The sequence below is a fragment of the Carcharodon carcharias genome, chromosome 15 (genome assembly GCF_017639515.1).
Source record: "Carcharodon carcharias isolate sCarCar2 chromosome 15, sCarCar2.pri, whole genome shotgun sequence".
Lineage (NCBI taxonomy): Eukaryota > Metazoa > Chordata > Chondrichthyes > Lamniformes > Lamnidae > Carcharodon > Carcharodon carcharias.
Window position 1 is genome coordinate 96,052,248 of NC_054481.1, and position 20,829 is coordinate 96,073,076.

The 20,829-nt window shown below is 41.4% G+C and overlaps 1 protein-coding gene across 1 annotated transcript; it reads left to right on the forward strand.

The window, feature by feature from the left end:
• The first annotated feature begins 4,009 nt into the window (after positions 1-4,009).
• Positions 4,010-17,248, forward strand: LOC121287899 (TAR DNA-binding protein 43-like). Its single transcript, XM_041205929.1, has 5 exons — positions 4,010-4,434; positions 7,427-7,590; positions 9,787-9,927; positions 11,194-11,364; positions 13,302-17,248. Exons 1-5 carry the CDS (start codon positions 4,197-4,199, stop codon positions 13,830-13,832), a joined length of 1,245 nt encoding a protein of 414 aa, XP_041061863.1. The 5' UTR covers positions 4,010-4,196; the 3' UTR covers positions 13,833-17,248.
• Positions 17,249-20,829: the final 3,581 nt, after the last annotated feature.

Here is a 20,829-nt window from a genome sequence, read left to right on the forward strand (position 1 = left end):
GGTAGAACCTGACAAAGCCAAATAGAGCCTCACATAGTCAAAAAGAGACTCGCAGAGCCAAGCAGAGCCTTGCAGTGCCAAACAGTGCCAATCAGAGCCAAACAGAGCCTCAGATAGCCAAAGAGAGACTCGCCGAGCCAAACAGAGCCTCGCAGAGCCAAAAAAATCCTGGCAGAGTCTATGCTGGACTGTTTAAAGTTCTGGAATAATGTGACTTAAAAGTGCAGCCTTCGGGCAAAACAGCCATATACATATACAGCATATACAAGCATGACCTAGACCTTCCTGTCACTTGAGATTTCAACACACCACCCTGCTGTCATGCCCATATGTGCATCCTTGGCCTGCTGCAATGTTCCAGTGAAGCTCAACGCAAACTGGAGGAGCAGCACCTCATTTGCCAATTAGACACTTTACAGCCTTCTGGACTTAACATTGAGTTCAACAACTTCAGATCACAAACTCTCTCCTTCCCCACCCCTTTTTGATCCCCTTTTTTCAAATATTTATTTTTATATACACATTTTTCCCACCTATTTCTATTATTATTTTGAAAATTTATTTCCATTCATTAATCTATCCCCACTTTTAGCCTATTTTGATCTTTTCTCCCACACAATCCCCTCCCCACACCCCACACCCACTTGGGCGATCTGTCACTGGCTCATCCTTCCTTCTACTCTTAATATCACCATTAGCACCTCCTTTAGCCAGTATCACCACCATCAAAACCCCTTTGACCTTTTATTTATGACATCTTTTGCAATGTCTCACAACAAAATCAAAAATAGCTGGAAAAACTCAGCAGGCCTCACAGCATCCGCAGAGAGGAATACAGTTAATATTTCGAGTCCCTATGACTCTTCAGAACTGAGGAAATGTAGAAATGAGATGAAATATAAGGTAGTTGAAGGGGGTGGGACAGGTAGAGTTGGATAGAGGGCCAGTGATAGGTGGAGGCAAAAAAGAGATTGCCAAAGATGTCATAGACAAAAGGACAAAGGGTGTTGATGGCAGTGATATTAGCTAAGGAATGTGTTAATGGTGACATTAGGGTAGAAAGCAGGACAAGCAAGTGACAGATAGTCCTGGTGGGGGTGGGGTGGGAGAGGGGAGGGGATTGAAATAGGCTAAAAGTTGGAGATAAAACAATGGATGGAAATAAATTTAAAAATAATAGAAATAGGTGGGAAAAGGGAAATATCTAAAATATATATATATATTTTAAAACTTATAAATTATTGCAAAAAGGGTGATTAGAAAGGGGGTGGGGATGGAGGAGAGAGTTCATGATCTGAAGTTGTTGAGCTCAATGTTAAGTCTGGAAGGTTGCAAAATGCCTAATCAGAAGATGAGGTGCTGTTCCTCCAGTTTGCGTTGAGATTCACTGGAACATTGCAGCAGGCCAAGGATGGACTGAGAGCAGAGTGGTGTGTTGAAATGGCAAGTGACAGGGAGGTCCGGGTCATGCTTGCGGACAGACTGAAGGTGTTCTGCAAAGCGGTCACCCAGTCTGCGTTTGGTCTCTCCAATGTAGAGGAGACCACATTGGGAGCAGCGAATGCAATAGACTAAATTGAGGGAAGTGCAAGAGAAGTGCTGCTTCACTTGAAAGGGGTGTTTGGGCCCTTGGATGGTGAGGAGGGGGGAAGTAAAGGGGCAGGTGTTGCACCTTCTGCGGTTGCATGGGAAAGTGCCGTGGGAGGGGGTTGAGGTGTAGGGGGTGATGGAGGAGTGGACCACTGTGTCCCGGAGGGAATGGTCCCGACGGAATGTCGACAGGGGGCAGTGAAGGGAAGATGTGTTTGGTGGTGGCATCATGCTGGAGTTGGCGGAAATGCTGGAAGATGATCCTTTGAATGCGGAGGCTGGTGGGGTGATAAGTGAGGACAAGGGGACCTTATCATGGTTCTGGGAGGGAGAGGAAGGTGTGAGGGCGGATGACAGGAGATGGGCTGGACACAGTTGAGGATCCTGTCAACCACCGTGGTTGGAAAACCTCGGTTAGGGTTAGAAGGAAGACATGTCAGAGGAACTGTTTTGGAAAGTGGCATCATTGGAACAGATGCGACGGAGGCGAAGGATCTGAGAGAATGGAGTCCTTGCAGGAAACAGGGTGTGAGGAGCTGTAGTCACGGTAGTTGTGGGAGTCAGTTGGCTTGTAATGAATATTGGTGGACAGTCTATCACCAGAAATTGAGACAGAGAGGTCAAGGAAGGGAAGTGTCAGTGATGGACCACATGAAAATGTTGGAGGGATGGAAATTGGAAGCAGTTGTGGGAGTGGGTCTGAGTAGGGCTGGAACGAAGAATGTTCCACATACCCCATAAGGAGACAGGCATAACTGGGGCCCATGCGGGTACCCATAGCCACACCTTTTATTTGGAGGAAGTGAGACAAGTTTAAGGAGAAATTGTTCGGTGAGAGAACAAGTTCAGCCAGACGGAGGAGTGGTGGTGGATGGGGATTGTTCAGGCCTCTGTTCAAGGAAGAAGCAGAGAGCCCTCAGACCATCCCGGTGGGAGATGGAGGTGTAGAGGGATTGGAAGTCCATGGTGAAGAGGAGGCAGTTGGGGCCAGGGAACTGGAAATTGTTGATATGATGAGGGCGTGAGAGGAATCATGGATGTAGGTGGGAAGAGACTGGACAAGGGAAGAGAGAATGGTGTCAAGATAGCAAGAAATGAGTTCCATGGGGCAGGAACAGGCTGACACGATCGCTCTGCTGGGACAGTCCTGTTTGTGGATTTTGGGTAGGAGGTAGGACCGGGCCGTCTGAGGTTGGGAGACTATCAGGTTGGAAGCTGTGGAGAGAAGATCTCCAGAGGAGATGAGGTCAGTGACAGTCCTGGAAACAATGGCTTGATGTTCAGTAGTGGGGTCATGGTCCGGGGGAGGTAGGAGGAAGTGTCTGCCAGTTGACACTCAGCCTCTGCGAGGTAAAGGTCAGTGCGCCAGACAACAACAGCACCACCCTTGTCAGCAGGTTTGTTGGATGGAATGCGGCAAGTTCAGAAAGAGACAGGTTAGAGTGGATGAGAGGAGCAGAGAAATTGAGACGACTGATGTCACGCCGATAGTTCTCAATGAAAAGATCAAGAGCAGGTAAGAATCCAGAGGTAGGGGTCCAGGTAGAGGGAGAATATTGGAGGTGGGTTAAAGGATCCGTTGAACGGGTAGAAGACTCCTGCCCAAAGTGAGCACGGAGACGAACGCTGCAGAAAAGCGCAGCATTGTGCCAAGGCCAAAATTCACTGAGGTGAGGGCATAAGGGTATGAAACTGTGTGCAATCCCTCCTTTGCCTCCACTGGCCTTCTAGCCAGCTTCATCCGTCTACCCGCCCCCCTCCTTAAACAGTATATATTTCACCATATTTCTACTTTTCTTTAGTTCTGAAGAAGAGTCATCTGGACTCCAAACGTTCACTGTCTTTCTCTCCATAGATACTGTCAGAACTGCTGAGTTTTTCCAGCAATTTTTATTTTTGTTTCAGATTTCCAGCATCCACAATATTTTGCTTTTAGCCATATACAATTGTTCTGCATGACTATCCTGCTTATTTTCCACAGAACAGAAATTACAGTACTTAAATTCTCCTAATCAATTGAGGGATTTTTCTTTTTCAGATTCCATTAAAATCCCCCTCCCCCACAAACAAGCGCTTCCATCCTAATGCAGGGGGGAATCTATGAAACCTTTATATCAGCAGATGCTAAGCATGTGCACGGTTTTGCTTTGTCGCATCAATAATTAATTCTAAATAGATTTAATACTTTAAAATACAATGCTACAATTGACAACAAACACATAAGAGAAATTAAGTTAAAGAAAAATTCACGATAATCCCCCCTATAGTAACAAATGGAAGACGCCAGGCACAAAGAGAACGTTTCACGGGGGGAAGGGAGAAATAGATGTGGTGACGTTTAACGCACTAGCCGGTGACGTACAGCACAGTATCCGTGACGAACTACGCAGAAGCTGTAGAGAGCGCGTGTAGCGAGGTTGCTGGCGCCATTTTGTGCTGCCTTTCTAGCAGAGAGGAAGCTCTTCGCTTGCTTGCTGTCCGATCGCGCGCTTTCGCTGTCTTTCTTTGCTCGAAACGCAATCCCATCCCACACCCTCTCAGCCGGGTTCAAGATTTATTTTGTTTTTCTCTCTAATTTTGTATCACCCCTTTTTTTCACCGTGGCGATGGCAGAGTATATCCGTGTGGCGGAGGAAGAGTCGGAGGAGCCGATGGAGATCCCCTCCGAAGATGACGGCACCGTGCTGCTGTCGACGGTGACGGCGCAGTTCCCGGGCGCCTGTGGCCTGCGCTACCGTAATCCGGACAACCAGTGTATGCGCGGCGTGCGCCTGGTGGAGGGCATCCTGCACGCCCCAGACAATGGCTGGGGGAACCTGGTCTATGTGGTCAACTACCCGAAAGGTGCGGCTCTCTTTGAATGGCCGACATGGTTCGCTCCCCAGGCAGGAGCGTGGGCGGGGGGGAAACAGTCGGGCTCGCTGCACCGCTCAGTTAATTTCAAATTTTGCTGCGTTTTTTTATTTAAAAGAGTCGAGCCTTTTATTTTGAGCCGTTCGTTTGAATGCACTCGGCAGCCATTATTTAACCGCCTGCTCTGTCTTTAAGCCCGCACCCACCCACTAAACAAAGCATTGTGCTTTGTGAAGCCTGAACACGCAATTGATTGTGGTTCAGCTCTTAAGTCCTACGGACTCCAACCATTAACTTTGTCTTTCTCGTTACAGATGCTGCCAGACCTGAATTTTTCCAGCACTTTCTGTTTTTATTACTGATTGTGGTTTGTCTAGTCTGGTATTAAATTACCCTACTTACTCGTTTCTGTAATTCTCTGGAGGCAGGAAAGGCACACTTCAAATTTAGAACTGACATTTGGAAAAATGGCAGTGAAATATCTAGGTAGCCTTCTAATTGTTGCCCCCTTGTAATTTGCTGGTTCTGTGCTTGGAATTTTGATCTACAAGTTGACTTCTGATTCCTAGCCCAAGTAGCCAAGCTTGATGTCAGCATAGTGCATAATTAGTTGGGCATTATTATAGTGAAGATCCATGAATAAGGTAACTTTTTTTCTAGCAGTAACAAGAGATGTTTCGTTTAGTACCAATCTCTGGTCATCAGTAATTTTTCCTGTTATGATGCAGGTTGTATTTGTACTAGGGTAACTGATTTGATTTCTTGTGGATAGCCTTCATGTTAATTCCAAAAGGGTCAATGTAATATGCTCATTATTCAAATGTAAGATAGATTTGGATTTTATTGCTGTGTCCACGTGCTCTTATGTTCCTGGTGAGAGCAGCATTTTATTGCCCATCTCTAAGCAGCTGAGTAGCTTGATAGGCTATATCAGAGGCCACTGAGAGTCAACTACATTGCTATAGTAAAAGCAAAAAACTGCAGATGCTGGAAATCCAAAATAAAAATACCTGGAAAAACTCAGCAGGTCTGGCAGCATCTGCGGAGAGGAACACAGATAACATTTCGAGTCCATATGACTCTTCAACCGCTGGGTCTGGAATCAAATATAGACCAGACAGATCAAAGACGACAGGTTTGCTTCCCTGAAGGACAGTAGTCAACCAGATGACTTTTTTATGACATTCCAGTAATTTCATGGTCCCCATTGGTGACAGTTTTAATTCCGGATTCAATTAGTTAACTGAAATTAATTTTCCAGCTGCTGTGTTGATTGGAACTCATGTCTGGACCAGTAGACCAGGCCTCTGGATTACTAGGCCACTAACATTCACGAGGCTATATTCTCCAGATGAATACTATTACATTTTCACCCTTTGGTTAAAGTAACAAATTGCAATAGTGCAGGTGTTGTAGGTACATGGAAATTTTTTTTGTCTGTTACCTGGTGACTTCTTAGTTCACAGCTACCAGCTCTGCGAGTATTTTTGTTTTGTCACTTAGGTAAGTCTGCTTACACTCTATCCATATAAAAAGACCTCTGGTTGCTTTTGAAGGCTCTGGGGATAAGCACTTGGATTTGTGACATAAATGTGTAGCTTGTGCAATGTTATTGCAACTTTTTAATATTGAAATAAATTGAAAAAGATCTTAAACAAAAATAGCTGGCAAAACTCAGCAGGTCTGACAGCATCTGCGGAGAGGAACACATCAGACATTTTGATTCCGTATGACTCATCATCAGAACTAAGGAAATAGAGAAATGAGATGAAATATAAGCTGGTAGAGGGGGGTGGGACAGGTAGAGCTGGATAGAGGGCCAGTGATAGGTGGAGGCAAAGAAGAGATTGCCAAAGATGTCAGACAAAGCGGTGTTAATGGTGGTGATATTATCTAAGCAATTGGCTAATGGGGATATTAAGGGTAGCAAGCTGGACAAGCAAGTGGCAAATGGCTCTGGTGGGGGGGGGAAGGGATCAAAATGGTCTAAAAGGTGGAGATAAAACAATAGATCAAAATAAATTTAAAAATAGGTGGGAAAAAATATTTTTTTCATTATAAATTATTGGGAAAAGGGTGTGGGAGTGGAGGAGGGAGTTCATGATCTGAAATAGTTGAACTCACTATTAAGTCCGGAAGGCTGTAAAGTGCCTAGTCGGAAGATGAGGTGCTGTTCTTCCAGTTTGCGTTGGGCTTCACTGGAACATTGCAGCAGGCCAATGACGGACATGTGGGCATGAGTGCAGGGTGGTGTGTTGATATGGCAAACGCCGGAGGTCTGAATCATGCTTGCAGACAGGCTGAAGATGTTCCACAAAGCGGTCACTTAGCCTGCGTTTGGTGTTTCCGGTGCAGAGGAGACCACATTGGGAGCAGTAGACTAAAGCGGCCCGGTAGGTGGGGGGGGGGGGGGGGGGGGGGGGGGGGGGGGGGGGGTGAAGGGGTGTTTGGTGGTGGCATCATGCTGAAAATGGCGGAGGATTATCCTTTGAACACGGAGGCTGGTGGGGTGATAAGTGAGGACAAGGGGGACCCTATCATGGTCAGGGGAGGGGAAGGTGGGAGGGCGGATGCACGGGAGATGGGCCGGACACGGTCGAAGGCCCTGTGAACCACTGTGGGTGGAAAACCTCGGTTAAGGAAGAAAGAATGTTGAGAAAGAACTTAACCCCCGTTTACAGTTTTAGCCAATGTTATGGAATATTCAGTGAAGGCGTTACAGGTGTGAAAATGTCAGTTTGATTGATAATGGTGTGCATTAGACATGCATGCTACGTACAGTTGTGTAATTTTGCTGGAACATGATGCTATTTAGATATTTCATTTTACTCAGCGTTGGTGCAGTGTTTTATTGTGCTATTGGAAATAATTTCTCTAGCAATTAGGTACATTGAAGTTGCTGAACAATCAAATTTGATTGTAATGTTAATGCACAATATAATGAATTAAATTGAGTACAGTTTTTTTTTGTCGCTGTATCTAGACAACAAAAGGAAAATGGATGAAACTGATGCATCTTCAGCTGTGAAGGTGAAGAGAGCAGTCCAGAAAACATCGGACCTCATTGTTCTTGGACTTCCCTGGAAGACAACAGAACAAGACTTGAAAGATTACTTCAGTACTTTTGGAGAAGTGATTATGGTGCAGGTGAGGATCTATTAATAGCTAAGTTTTATGTTTAAGGCACCAGATGTGAGGTAAGCACCAGACAGAAGTCTCAATGACATGGATAGAACCTATATTTTAACTTGTGCAGTTGAGCATTAATTTGATGAATTTAACTTAATGTTCCTATAAAATTCAAGCGATGGCTCTAACCCAGTGCTTTGTACAACTGAACAAGGATGTCAACAGCATGAAAATGTTGCTGTTTTTGTACTATATTGGGTAGTATTTTGAGGCTTGTGCAGTTTCTTGATGTTTGTAACTGGTAGACTATAATTCTAATTCCAAACTTTCTTAACATTGACAGAGGAATGAGATAAGAGCATTAAATTTTCAAATGTTTAAATGGAATTACTAAATCAGTGTGTTTCTGTTCCTGATAGCAGTTTGAGATTATTGCTTTTGGGGTAAAACTATTTTCATTGTGCTTTAGACAGACTTATTACATAGAGCAAAAAATAAAAACAAAAAAACTGTGGATGCTGGAAATCCAAAACAAAAACAGAATTACCTGGAAAAACTCAGCAGGTCTGGCAGCATCGGCGGCGAAGAAAAGAGTTGACGTTTTGAGTCCACGTGACCCTTCGACAGAACTTGAGTGAGTCCAAGAAAGGGGTGAAATATAAGCTGGTTTAAGGTGTGGTGGGTGGGGGGAGAGAGAGAGAAGTAGAGGGGGTTCTTGTGGTTGTAGGGACAAACAAGCAGTAATAGAAGCAGATCATCAAAAGATGTCACAAACAACAGAACAAAAGAACACATAGGTGTTAAAGTTGGTGATATCTAAACGAATGTGCTAATTAAGAATGGATGGTAGGGCACTCAAGGTATAGCTCTAGTGGGGGTGGGGAGAGCATAAAAATATTTAAAAATAGTGGAAATAGGTTGGAAAAGAAAAATCTATATAATTTATTGGAAAAAACAAAAGGAAGGGGGAAACAGAAAGGGGGTGGGGATGGAGGAGGGAGCTTAAGACCTAAAGTTGTTGAATTCAGTATTCAGTCCGGAAGGCTGTAAAGTGCCTAGTCGGAAGCTGAGGTGTTGTTCCTCCAGTTTGCGTTGGGCTTCACTGGAACAATGCAGCAAGCCAAGGACAGACATGTGAGCAAGAGAGCAGGGTGGAGTGTTAAAATGGCAAGCCCATTCGTTGCTCCCAATGTGGTCTCTACATTGGAGAGACCAAACGTAAACTGGGTGACCGCTTTGCAGAACACCTGCGGTCTGTCTGCAAGAATGACCCAAACCTCCCTGTCACTTGCCATTTTAACACTCCACCCTGCTCTCTTGCTCACATGTCTGTCCTTGGCTTGCTGCATTGTTCCAGTGAAGCCCAACGCAAACTGGAGGAACAACACCTCATCTTCCGACTGGGCACTTTACAGCCTTCCGAACTGAATATTGAATTCAACAACTTTAGGTCTTGAGCTCCTTCCTCCATCCCCACCCCCTTTCTGTTTCCCCCTTCCTGTTGTTTTTTCCAATAAATTATATAGATTTTTCTAACCTATTTCCATTATTTTTAAATCTTTTATGCTCCCTCCACCCCCACTAGAGCTATACCTTGAGTGCCCTACCATCCATTCTTAATTAGCACATTCGTTTAGATAATATCACCAAATTTAACAACTATGTGTTCTGTTGTTTGTGACATCTTTTGATGATCTGCTTCTATTCCTGCTTCTTTGTCCCTACAACCACACCAACCCTCTCCACTTCTCTCTCTCTCCCCCCACCACCCCCCCCCCCCCCCCCCCCCCCCCCAACACACCTTAAACCAGCTTATATTTCACCCCTTTCTTGGACTCACTCAAGTTCTGTCGAAGGGTCATGAGGACTCGAAACGTCGACTCTTCTCCGCCGATGCTGCCAGACCTGCTGAGTTTTTCCAGGTAATTCTGTTTTTGTATTACATAGAGGACTTTTTTTTATTTGCTGAACAAAGCTATTGCCCCTATCCAGCTCAACAACCTATGCAGTGGTGTGGCTGACTCCTCGGTGATGAAGTTGAAATCTTGTTCTTGGTGTAATGAGGTCTCCAAGTCCTCACTTCCAACAAACACCTCTCAACCCAGAGTGGCGAATGTGGTGTTTTTCAGTGTCAGTGGAGACTCTTTAATGGATGACATTTCTTTGCTCTATTAGCAAGTTTTGAAACCCATTTTCTCTCGTACTTATCCACAGGTGAAAAGAGATACCAAGACTGGGAATTCCAAAGGCTTTGGGTTTGTCAGATTCACAGAATATGAAACGCAAGTGAAAGTGATGTCACAGCGACACATGATTGATGGACGATGGTGTGATTGCAAACTGCCTAATTCCAAGGTATGGGGGATTTATTTTTCCTTCACCAAAATAGCTGAAATACAATTTTCCTGAGTAAATGGGACCACGAAGACTAGGCACAGAACATCCGATCATAAAGTATTTAATATGAGTGCCTATAAATCTGCACAGCAAATTGTGTAGCATACATTTGGCAGGTTTCTGCATGTATGAAGGGCACCTTTGATTTTGAGTCTGCAGGATGTTGCTTAGTGAGCAAATTCATAATCTGGAATTTCACCTGGTCTGTAGGTGTTGCTGTCGCCCAAAGAGAAGCTAAGCATTTGATAGGCTTAATTATACAAAGCTGTGCTCACTTTGGAACAGTGTTCTTAAGTATAGCCTTCCTGTTTTCTGAATGTGACAACAGCCTCATTTATTTATCTAGTCTTAAAGCACTTCACAGGAGTATTAGCAAACAAAATTTGACATGGGGCTCGCTAAGATATTAGGATGGATGACCACAAGCTCCGTCAAACAGATTTTAGGAGCGTCTTAAAGGAAGAAAGAGTTGGGAAGAGAATTCCAGAGCTTGAGCAGTTGAAGGCACACTGCCGGTAATGGAGCAGTTTAAAAATGGGTATGTGTAAGTGAGTGGAGTACAGGGATTTCAAAGGGTTATTGGGCTCGAGAAAAATAGGGATTGGATGAGGCCATGAAGGGATTTGAAAATAAGGGTGAGATGCTTTGTTGAAGAAAATTGGATTGCCGGGCCAGGCATCAGTGTGGTGAGCAAGAATGTGGCTGATGGGGGAACTGACTCAGTGTGAGTTAGGAACATGGACAACAGTTTTGAGGTCACGTTTATGTAGGATGGAACTAGGAGGCTGGTGAAGAGAACTGTTGGAATCAAGTCTACAAGTAACAGGCATGGATGAGAGTTTCTGCAGCTGACCAGTTGAGGCAGTGTTATGGAGGTGGTAATGGAGCAGATATGTGGTTGGAAGCTCATGATGAACTCCAAAGATAACACCAAAGTTATGATAGAGCTGGTTCAGTCTCTCAGCTGCCAGGGAGAGAGATGGTGTATTAATCGATTTAAGAAATAACAAATTATTTGGGTTGATTGGCTGCAGGCCAGTCACTGTATCTCAAACTATATGTATGTATATGAGACATTTGAAATGTGAATAAATGTATGTCTTAACACCCATCAAATTTAAGTTGTCATCAGTTGCTTATGCAGCAAATCTATTTTCACCAAAAAGGAACATTTTAATAATATAAATTAATTTTTCTAATTGATTGTGGTTTTCCTTTTTGTAGCAAAATGCAGATGAGCCTTTGAGAAGCAGAAAAGTGTTTGTGGGTCGCTGCACTGAGGACATGAGTGCTGATGAACTTCGTCAGTTCTTTTCCCAGTTTGGAGATGTGACTGATGTATTTATCCCCAAACCTTTTCGTGCTTTTGCTTTTGTCACATTTGCTGATGACCAGGTATGTTTCTTTTATAAAACTGAAATTATAAGATTTACCATTAGCTTGAGTTTTCCAAGGCATGAGTAAATTATCAATAGTATTGCTCATGGTCATTTCATTAATGTTACATTATGTACAAGATGACAGTGGGAGTCAGGAAGTAATAAAATCAGAAACTCGCTCATCTAACAATCTGGTAGTCAAAGCCTGTAGCTATGTTGTGAACATTGACAGAGCGAAACTGAATGTGAAATGTCAAAATGTGACCCCGAAGTGTGTACAGCTTAAAATTTTATTATAGCAGGAAGCATGACAATTCTGACTGCACCATAGTAGGCTTATGGTGGTTTTCGGAGGCTGCACTCTAAAAATAAAAACCTGCATGCATTTGGGGAGATAGGACCATGTAGACAATTTTGCTTACTGCTTCCTAAAATATTAACAGCAATGTAAATGGACACCAGCAAAGACAGTAGATGCTGGACAGTGTTCCCTCTAAGCAGTACAATTGTGCAGCAACCCAAAAGTCCTTGCAGGGGCTGCATTAAAAAACATTTAAAGGGGCCACACATTTAAACAAACTGTCTGCATGTCCCAACAGAAATAGAAGGAATGTTGGAGTTGTGAGTTTTGTCAACTTGCCTGGTTTTCACACGACTGTCCAAGGTGGGGGCCAGAAACTGTCAACCAACATTCCCTCTAAGTTGTGTGTATACATTCACACAGCATCCTGGAAGGTACTATGCAGACTGCTCACAAATTATCTCCTTTAAGATACTGCGCATGCATGGCTGTGCAAAAAAAATTTGAACTACATATTCAAATGAACAAGCTGCACACAATTTTTTAAAAAGCATCCATGTGTCTTTATATAATTTTTATGCAGCCTGTAAATTTTAACAAGAAACTGGGACCTGGTTAGACAAGTATTGGGTGTGATCGTCAGTTGAATGTTTTTGAATAAAATTGTTTAAATGTAGTTAGAATTGATGAGACCTCTGGAGAACTACAAACCTTTCTATCTAACCTTTCCTGCCAATTTTCTTCCCTTCTCCCTAAGGCGTTGACACCTTACTGGGGCACATTTTACAATAATTGGGTGTCCTCTACAGCTACCTCCAAGAGGAGACACACTTCATGTGCGAGCATGAACAAAGAGTATGTTGGCAGATTGTTCAAATGAAGTGCATAGCTGAGCCTATCTGTCCCCTTGAATCAATGATTAAAATCAGGAATAAAACCCTGAAGGGTGCTGAGGCTGTCTTCTGCTATTTCTGAAGCTGTTCCTCAACAAACTTTTGACTCCAGCCTTGGTGGAGGCTTGCATTTCTCATCTATTCATTACATATTATCACCTCAGTCAAACATTTTTTAACTGGTCGTATAGCTTTCCAGACTTGTGAACTGTAGAAGCAAAAGTCTGGAGACATTTTCAAACCATTCGGCCATGTTCCAAGTTGGTGTCAAGTACTGGACAATTAACTTGACTGTACAAGCTATCTGTGGCAAATAATATCTCACTAGAATTTCAATAAATACAATGGTGTATGAAATTTTCAGGCATGTGATTTGCTCTTTAGGATTTCAGTAAAATGTGTTGCACTTTGTCAATTTGCAGTTTGGGGAAATGCCTAGTTGGGGAGAGAATTTTGAGCTTTGTAAAATTGGGATAATAATGGCGGAAGCACAATAGGAATGATTTTGATAGAGTATATTGTCTGAAGTCCTTTGTTTCCTTCAGTGTATTGGTACAATACTGACTAGTAACCACAAATTAGAATAACTTGCCTTTTCAATTCCAACATGTCTTAATGTCTTGGAATGGATTCCTTGGATGTAGCTTCATGGGTGCTATATCCCTGAGAACTGAATATTCCTTTTCAGTTAGTGCTTATTTATTATTTAGTAATTTGCTGTCTCACTCACATTTCATTATAATTTGCTTTCTTTCACAGGTTGCCCAGTCTCTGTGTGGTGAAGATTTGATCATTAAGGGGGTCAGCGTGCACATTTCCAATGCAGAACCTAAGCATTTGAATGCTAGGCAACAGCTAGATAGAGGACGGTACAGTGTCAACACGGGAGGCTTTGGCAATCAGGGTGGGTTTGGAAACAACAGAGGTGGTGGAGGGGGGTTAGGTGGCAGTCCAAACAGTAATATGAGTGGAGGTGGAATGAATTTTGGGGCTTTTAGTATCAACCCAGCTATGATGGCAGCTGCTCAAGCAGCACTACAGAGCAGTTGGGGAATGATGGGAATGCTAGCCAGTCAACAGAACCAATCGGGTGCAGCAGGGGCAAACCCACAACAAAATCAGGGAAATGTACCAAGGGAACAGAATCAGCCATTTGGAACCAATAATAATTCATACAGCTCAAATTCTGGTGCATTAGGTTGGGGATCGGCATCCAACTCTGGTGGTCCTGGGTTTGGCTCTGGTTTTGGATCTAGCATGGAGTCCAAATCGTCAGGATGGGGAATGTAAAATGTTTCTCAGGTCTTGAGCAAAAGTGCAGAAGGAGTTTAGAATTATAATAATGGTAAGTAAAATAGTTTTTCCACAGACTTTTTTTTTTTGCTGCATAATTGAAAGAAATTTTTTTTAAGTGGTTGTTTTGTGATGTCATTCAAGACACTGACAGGTGAATTTTGAAAGCTGCTGTAATGAGGAATGGAACTTGCATTTCAATGGTGCTTCTCCCTGACTCACTACAGTATCTTGTCTTGAGTTTAAATCTTTAATATGCTTTATAATCTCCGCGCGCACAATGTTATTCCTCCTCTCCCATGTCCCAATTTATATTAAGGGTTTGTTGGTAAAATAAGACACAAGGTCAAAGTTAAGTGTAGAACAACGTGGGTAACTTCAGCTTTTTCATTCTTGCTGCAGGTTATGAAGCTATGGTTTCAATTATAAATTGCTACCATGTTCTCGAGTCAGGTTCAACTTAACTCCAAATGCTGTACATTCAAAGTGCACAGGAATGTTTCTGCCTTTTTTCATGTAGTAAACAGCATATTTCCTTTTCACCAAGGAAACTACATTTTCTGTGCTCTTTTCTATCCAAGTCTAGTTTCTGGAAGTCAATATCTTGTGTTCAAACCAGGCTATTTTTTGTATTGGAAAACAAACCTGCACTGTACATAGAGAAAGTATTTGGTTATTCAAAAAGAATCCTAATAAGGTCTGCTGTAATGTTTTTAGTATGTAGACCAAACATCTGATCCCTTGAATATCCCATACGATTAACAACCTATGATTCATATTATAGCCTTGCTGAGTATGATTGCTTAAATTGATAAGCTTAACATTATGCCTGTTTCCATTACTTCTGACTGGTGGTGGACTAGTATTTGGGCTCTGTTGGCACTGTATGGAGGTGCTTATTTCCCATTCTGGTCTAAGGTTGTTATTTCCAAACCAGCCCTTTTAACAAACTGGTACAGATGAAGGAGGAAGTTGGTGTAAAGACATTCCACAGAGTAATCTGTTCAGAACCAGAGTTGTGATCCACTCAAGTGAGAATTTGCATCTTGTATACTGCCCCTGTTTTATTTTTAATGAAGGTGTGCAATGTGGAGCTTCATTTGCCGTCTTCATTGCATACTTTGAATGGAGCCTATACCCATGATCAAAGTACCACTATCATCCATTGAAGGCATATTTCTGGCACAGTAAAGGGGATAGGGGAGTTTACCTTTTTCACACAGATATCTAATATAGTTCAGAATAGAAAGGTTTGCCCAACAACAAGCTTACAAATATTCGCTATGAATTGTACCTTGTTTTCAGAATCCACCCATTTACGTCCCAGCTTGGAGAACCTGGTTATTGTCTTCCACTTCTCTTTCCTGTGCTATTTCTTGCCTTACAGTAATGAAAATGTTTTGGCACTGTACCATCTTCTTATTCCCATACCTTCATCTTATTTTTGATGTGATTAGAAGGAGCAGGCCATCTACAGACAATGTTACTGTGCTTAAAACTAATATCCTAGTGGTCTGGCTTAATTGGCATCGTACCAACTAAATTAACATTTAATTATCCATAAAGACTAGTGTGCTAAAATAATTTCCTTTAGAAAAGCACAATTTGGATAGTAACACTAATGGGTTATGGTTAAAGGCTAGTATCATGCTTTTTAATTTTAGAATCTTCATTTAAAATATTTGTTTAGGGCTGAGATATGCAAATTCCAACTGTGAAATACCTAAAACGGGTTGCGTGCTTTTCTAAAAACTTGAATGGACTGTGCAGGCCAAAACAGGATTGTAAAACAATTTTAATGTCAAATCTACATAATATTCTTTCAAACATTTCTTGGCTGCCTTGTGAGTTAGCAAGTAATATTGGAAAATTCTACATTACCCATCAAACTGCTTATGCTATATAAAAGCAGTATGAAAAACCTGAAAACACCCTACTTGAAGATATTTTTAATTATTTACAAGTGTTACTTTAGTGAGTTGCTGGCATTCCAGGTTACAGCCACTGTTGCACAGAATACTATTGGTTAGTCTTATTAGTGCCTGACAACTAATCCATGTGCACTAGAGGTTGTACTGTTTCATCCATGTTCTGTCCATCTTAAAATTATTGAGTTAGTCCCGTATTGTCAGGTAAAGGATGCAGCAGAGTGTCCATGGTATCACAGTACAGGTAGATGCAATTTGGCCATGAATGGTGAGAGCTATATTGTGGTACAAGAAACTTTTATATAAACGTAACCTGCAAAATCTTTAAGGCGGCTGGAACATATTTAATGGTGTATTGTGTAGATTTTTCAAGAATTTGAAATGTCTTTTTAAGGAAGTGATCTGGATCTCCAAGCATGAACACCTACATACTGTATAGAAAATGCTTTCTCTAAATCATCTCACTGCATTGCTTCAAGCTACATGGAGTTGCAGGTTCTATTCAAGGGACCACGGTGGGTGTTCCATTTTTGTCCTCTACTGTTCTTTTCACGGATTCGTCTATCAGCGCTGTGAAACAAGATGATGTGGCACAGAGCTGTGATGACTTGATTTGAAGCCTGGTGTGGGATTGATGCTATGGTGTTGCCAACGAATGAGAGGGCTAGTATGAGCGAGGAAGGAGAGAGCGCGTGCAGAGACTTGGTGGTGCATATTGCATTTTTAAACATGGCAAGATGTGGCTCTCAATCCCTTGGCATGGTGAGAGAATGCAGAGGAGAAGTGGGAAACAGTACGAATGGTTTTTTTTTCTTGCATTCACAAAGGACGTCCGTGACTGATGAGGAAAAAAGACTCTAGAGTGGTGATACTTGATTGTAACATGAGTAATTGGAAAACGTTGGATGTGTTCAGTGAAATGAATATCTCTAGGGGTTGAAACCAAGCAGCATTTAGGCTCCACAACTTATAAGAGTTAAATTTTATTTGGTTTTAAGTTGTTAATGGTAAAAATTGGACTATTTGAAAATTCTAAAATTTTTCTGAATTCTAATTCTAAAAATTATTTCAAAACCTCAATTATAAAGTGTATTAACAATTGGTAACTTTATAAACCAACCTGCAATTTATAATGTTATTGAGTCGGAGTCCTTAAAACAGGCTACAAGTTGGACCATGCATATTTTTGATTTTAGTTTCAACCCCTGAATATTTTTTGTATCTTCCTTTCCCCTCCCCTTCCTGTTACTTGTGTGTGCCGAATGGTTGGTGATGTATTTTTGTATTACTGATATGTAAGTGTGGATAAGTGATATGATGTGGAGTTATGAAGGAACAATATTTTGTGGAGTGTATTGTGGCATTGCTGCCTGCCAGAGATGACTTGGGTGAACTCAGTGTCCATCTCGAACAAGGGTGTACGTTTGTCTGTTTTCTGCGAGTTTATTGCGAATGCAGGGCTTAATAAATGATTGCTTGAGTTCAGTGTGTTTTGAAGCCCTTTTTTTTTTAAATGTGATTGTAGGGAATTCTTAATAAAATCTTGACTTGCCTAAACATTCTTGTCTCTGCATCCTGACATGAAATGGAAAAAATTGCAAAACAAACTTGGATCAAAATTTGATAATTTTTTTTGTTTACACAAAATGTGATCTCCAAAACTAGAAATCTGTGCTATGAACTGCATGATGTACAGATTTTCAGATTCTGATGTAGGATCAACATCCAGAATGTTAACCTGTCTCTCTCAAATGCCAATGATCTTTGTATTTCAGAAATTTTTATCAAAAATTTCCACTTGTAGGCACTGAAGTTAAATGGGGCACTTCATTTTTCTCCCCTCTTCTCAAGGTATACTGTATTCATGCTGGGATATAGTTTCCATGGGTGCTGACAGCCCTCTGGTATCTCACCCAAGTGTGCATCCTGTTCTCATATGCCTGGATGGTGAGTGCCTAGATTATTTGACTGTTTTGCGGGTTGGAGGGGTGGGACAAAAGGATGCTACTGGCATCACAGCTAATCCTAATTCTGGCATTCTGCCACTCTTTAGAGGATAACCGGAATCTGAAATCCTGAGCTAGCTAACTTGCAGACTGAGGATTGGACCTTGGACCTTCAGTCTGTGTTAATCTGCTTGAAAATACATCATATTTGATCAGAAGTTGAGCCAGCCATAACTTTATTCTGATAACATTGCCATTAACTTAATTTAGTTATAAGTCTCTCGTTGGTTTCCAACGTGGGGAATCTATTAATTATTTAGCAAAGACTAGAAGTAAACTACAAATGCTGGTTTCTATTCGTAGGATAGTTACAGAATTGATCATGTGTAAAATTAATTTAGTTCCAGGCAGGACTAGAAGATGGCCCTTCTGAGAATAATGAGCTCGAGTATTAGTTAAAGTTGGAATTCAGTTTTCTGGCTTTGGGTTGGAAATCCAAATGCTGGAGCCTTCCGTTGGTGTTCATTCAATGATTAATGTATCCATCCTGAGGATTTTAATTTGAATGGAAAAGCTGACTTGAATGATCATTACTGCTACCTCACTGCTATTAATTCTGACGCTTTAAGAAGCAGTTTGTCATTAATAGTGGCTGGAAAGCGTTAACTGCTACCGTAGTTAAGAGAAGGTCAAACTTGCACTCTTTCTATTCCTGACTGACATCCTGTGCAAGCTTGGCAAAATGCCATCACACAGGCATAACCTGCCAATGCTCATTATCAGTAGTCTTGAAATGTGGCCATTTGGTTAAAGAAGTGGAAGTCTGTCAGTTACTGAGAGCGCCAGTTAAGTGGCTGGAGGAGAGACAATTGGCAAAACTACTTGATGGCAATATCACCCATCATTTCTACATTCATTTAAATCAAAGCATGTAAAATTTAAAGTTGCAGCCTGTTTTCCTTGCATTCCTGGATTTAAAATAGTCACACTAGGAAAAGTTTGGTTTTAATAGTCAGTGAACTAACCTTGATTTAATCATGGCTGCTACCAAAAAATAAATTGAGTTGAACTGTGGATTGGCGGAAGTGTTGGGGAGACTGTAAGCGTCATGGTGGGTTTGGAATTTATTTGTAACGAATGACCCTTTTCAGTGTGCTCATGCTTTGCCTAAAAAAAAGGGATCAATAGGCAAGCATAACTCATTAACTACCTGAGTTGCTGATCCTTCTGTATAAATATTGTTTATTTTCAGAAAGCTCAAATGATAGAAATAAACTCAAAGCATTGTCTAAATAGTTTAGGATTTGGTGCAGTACAATTATGCACTCATGTTTCCAATAGTTTGACAACAGCAAGACATCTTAATTTTAAAGGACTAGTGATTTAAAAATAGGTGCCCAAATACACTCTTAAAATAAAGCAAATGCTAATGTAAGCTTAGATTTTTAAAGCACTTTTTGGAAGATTTGTATTGATCCTTTTGTTTACAGGAATCTGTTCATTGTCACAAATAAATTTTGAGTGCAATTCCAAAACCAAAGAAACCCCCAGTATCTTGGATGAGGAGTCTGTTCTGTTGGATCTGAGTGGGACACATGCTGGCACTATTTAAAGAGCAATGGTGGCCTGGCCAAATCATCCCTCAACCCACACCATTGAAATAGATATAACTGGTTGTATATCTCTGTGTGGGGTAAGGTCCCATAAAGTGGCTGAATATATACAGAGTCTTATGTATTGAAAGTAATTCACCTGTGAAGTTCAAGAAGGCAACTCACCACCACCACCTCAAGGGCAATTCGGGATGAACAATAAATGCTGGCCTAGCCAGCAACATCCACATCCCATGAATGAATAAAAAAATGTTTGGGACACATCAAGAACATGAAAGGCACTTGTGAGTAAGTTACTAATTTACAAGCTATTATGTAGTGATGGAGAATATTGACAATCAGTATCGCTATCCAACCCTGTGAATGTCTTAGTGGCAGTATTTGGTTCTAGGCATATGCATACAAAGTTATAAATGTCAGTCTTCCATGGCTGTTTTTTCTCAGGACTCTGGAAACGTTATGGTGCAGAAAGGCCATTCAGCCCATTGTGTCTGTGCCTTATCTGCATTGCCATTGGTAAAGTGTATTTAAGTATTGCCATGCCTCCAATCTCTGCACTCAATAGTATTGTGTGAACTATTGAGATGTAATGTCAATTTTAAGTATTATTTAGAGTTAAAATGCCAATGAAACTAGGATTAGTCTGTTTGAGTGCTTCTTCATTTCATGATTGGTGAAGTACAAGTAAAAAGGAATAGATGCTGTTTTAGGTGTGCACAGATAGTTTCTTCAATGAAAGAAATGTAATTGATCGTGTTGTATACACCCCTTTAAAGCATGCCTGACCACAATCCAAGACCCCATATCACTTGTAAAATTGGTTCTTTAAAACAAAATTATACTCCTGCACAAGATTTTTTTTTCTCCACAACAACATTTATCAGTTACAATAATACAAACATTGCAATGTGATTTCCAACAGTCTCATATCCATATTTAAGTTTTGTGAAGTAATTTTTCTTTGTTAATCCCCAGTTGGATACCATTATCGTTGTCCTAAAAGAACTTCTCAATTTAATTTTATTAAAACAATGTAAAAATTAAATGCCTCCCCTTGATACCCTACATGAATAATTAGATTTTCTGAAGTAGCTTCTACTCCAGATTAAGCATTTAGACTACTGTTTTCCCAATATTACTGCACTATTCAAATGGACGTTAGTATGTGTGCAGCAATTAGGATCCAGTTCTTGTAAAGAAGTGCTCTGCCAGCAAAACTCTTGTATATATTAGAGCTTACCAGAGAAATGCTCATTACTGCTGTAAAAGCTCCCAACATGCATAAAAGTGATCCTTTCACTTGCTTTCTACAGGCTGCAAAGGAACATAAATGTTTTTTCATGGATCTGTTTGTTTACCTCCTTTTCCAGATTGATAACTTGCTATCTGCTATAATGTTTCCTCTAGGGCGAAGAGGATAGTGGGCTACACGACTTTTCATCGACTGCTGTCTATGCAGCTTTGTGATTGTCCAGTTGTGGTCTCTCCCTGCCCTGGCCCCAGTGAG

Coding starts and splice junctions, on each gene's coding strand:
- LOC121287899 (XM_041205929.1), top strand. CDS start 4,197: ATGGCAGAGTATATCCGTGTGGCGGAGGAAGAGTCGGAGGAGCCGATG. Junction 9,928..11,193: donor GCAAACTGCCTAATTCCAAG/GTATGGGGGATT, acceptor TCCTTTTTGTAG/CAAAATGCAGATGAGCCTTT. Junction 11,365..13,301: donor TCACATTTGCTGATGACCAG/GTATGTTTCTTT, acceptor TTTCTTTCACAG/GTTGCCCAGTCTCTGTGTGG.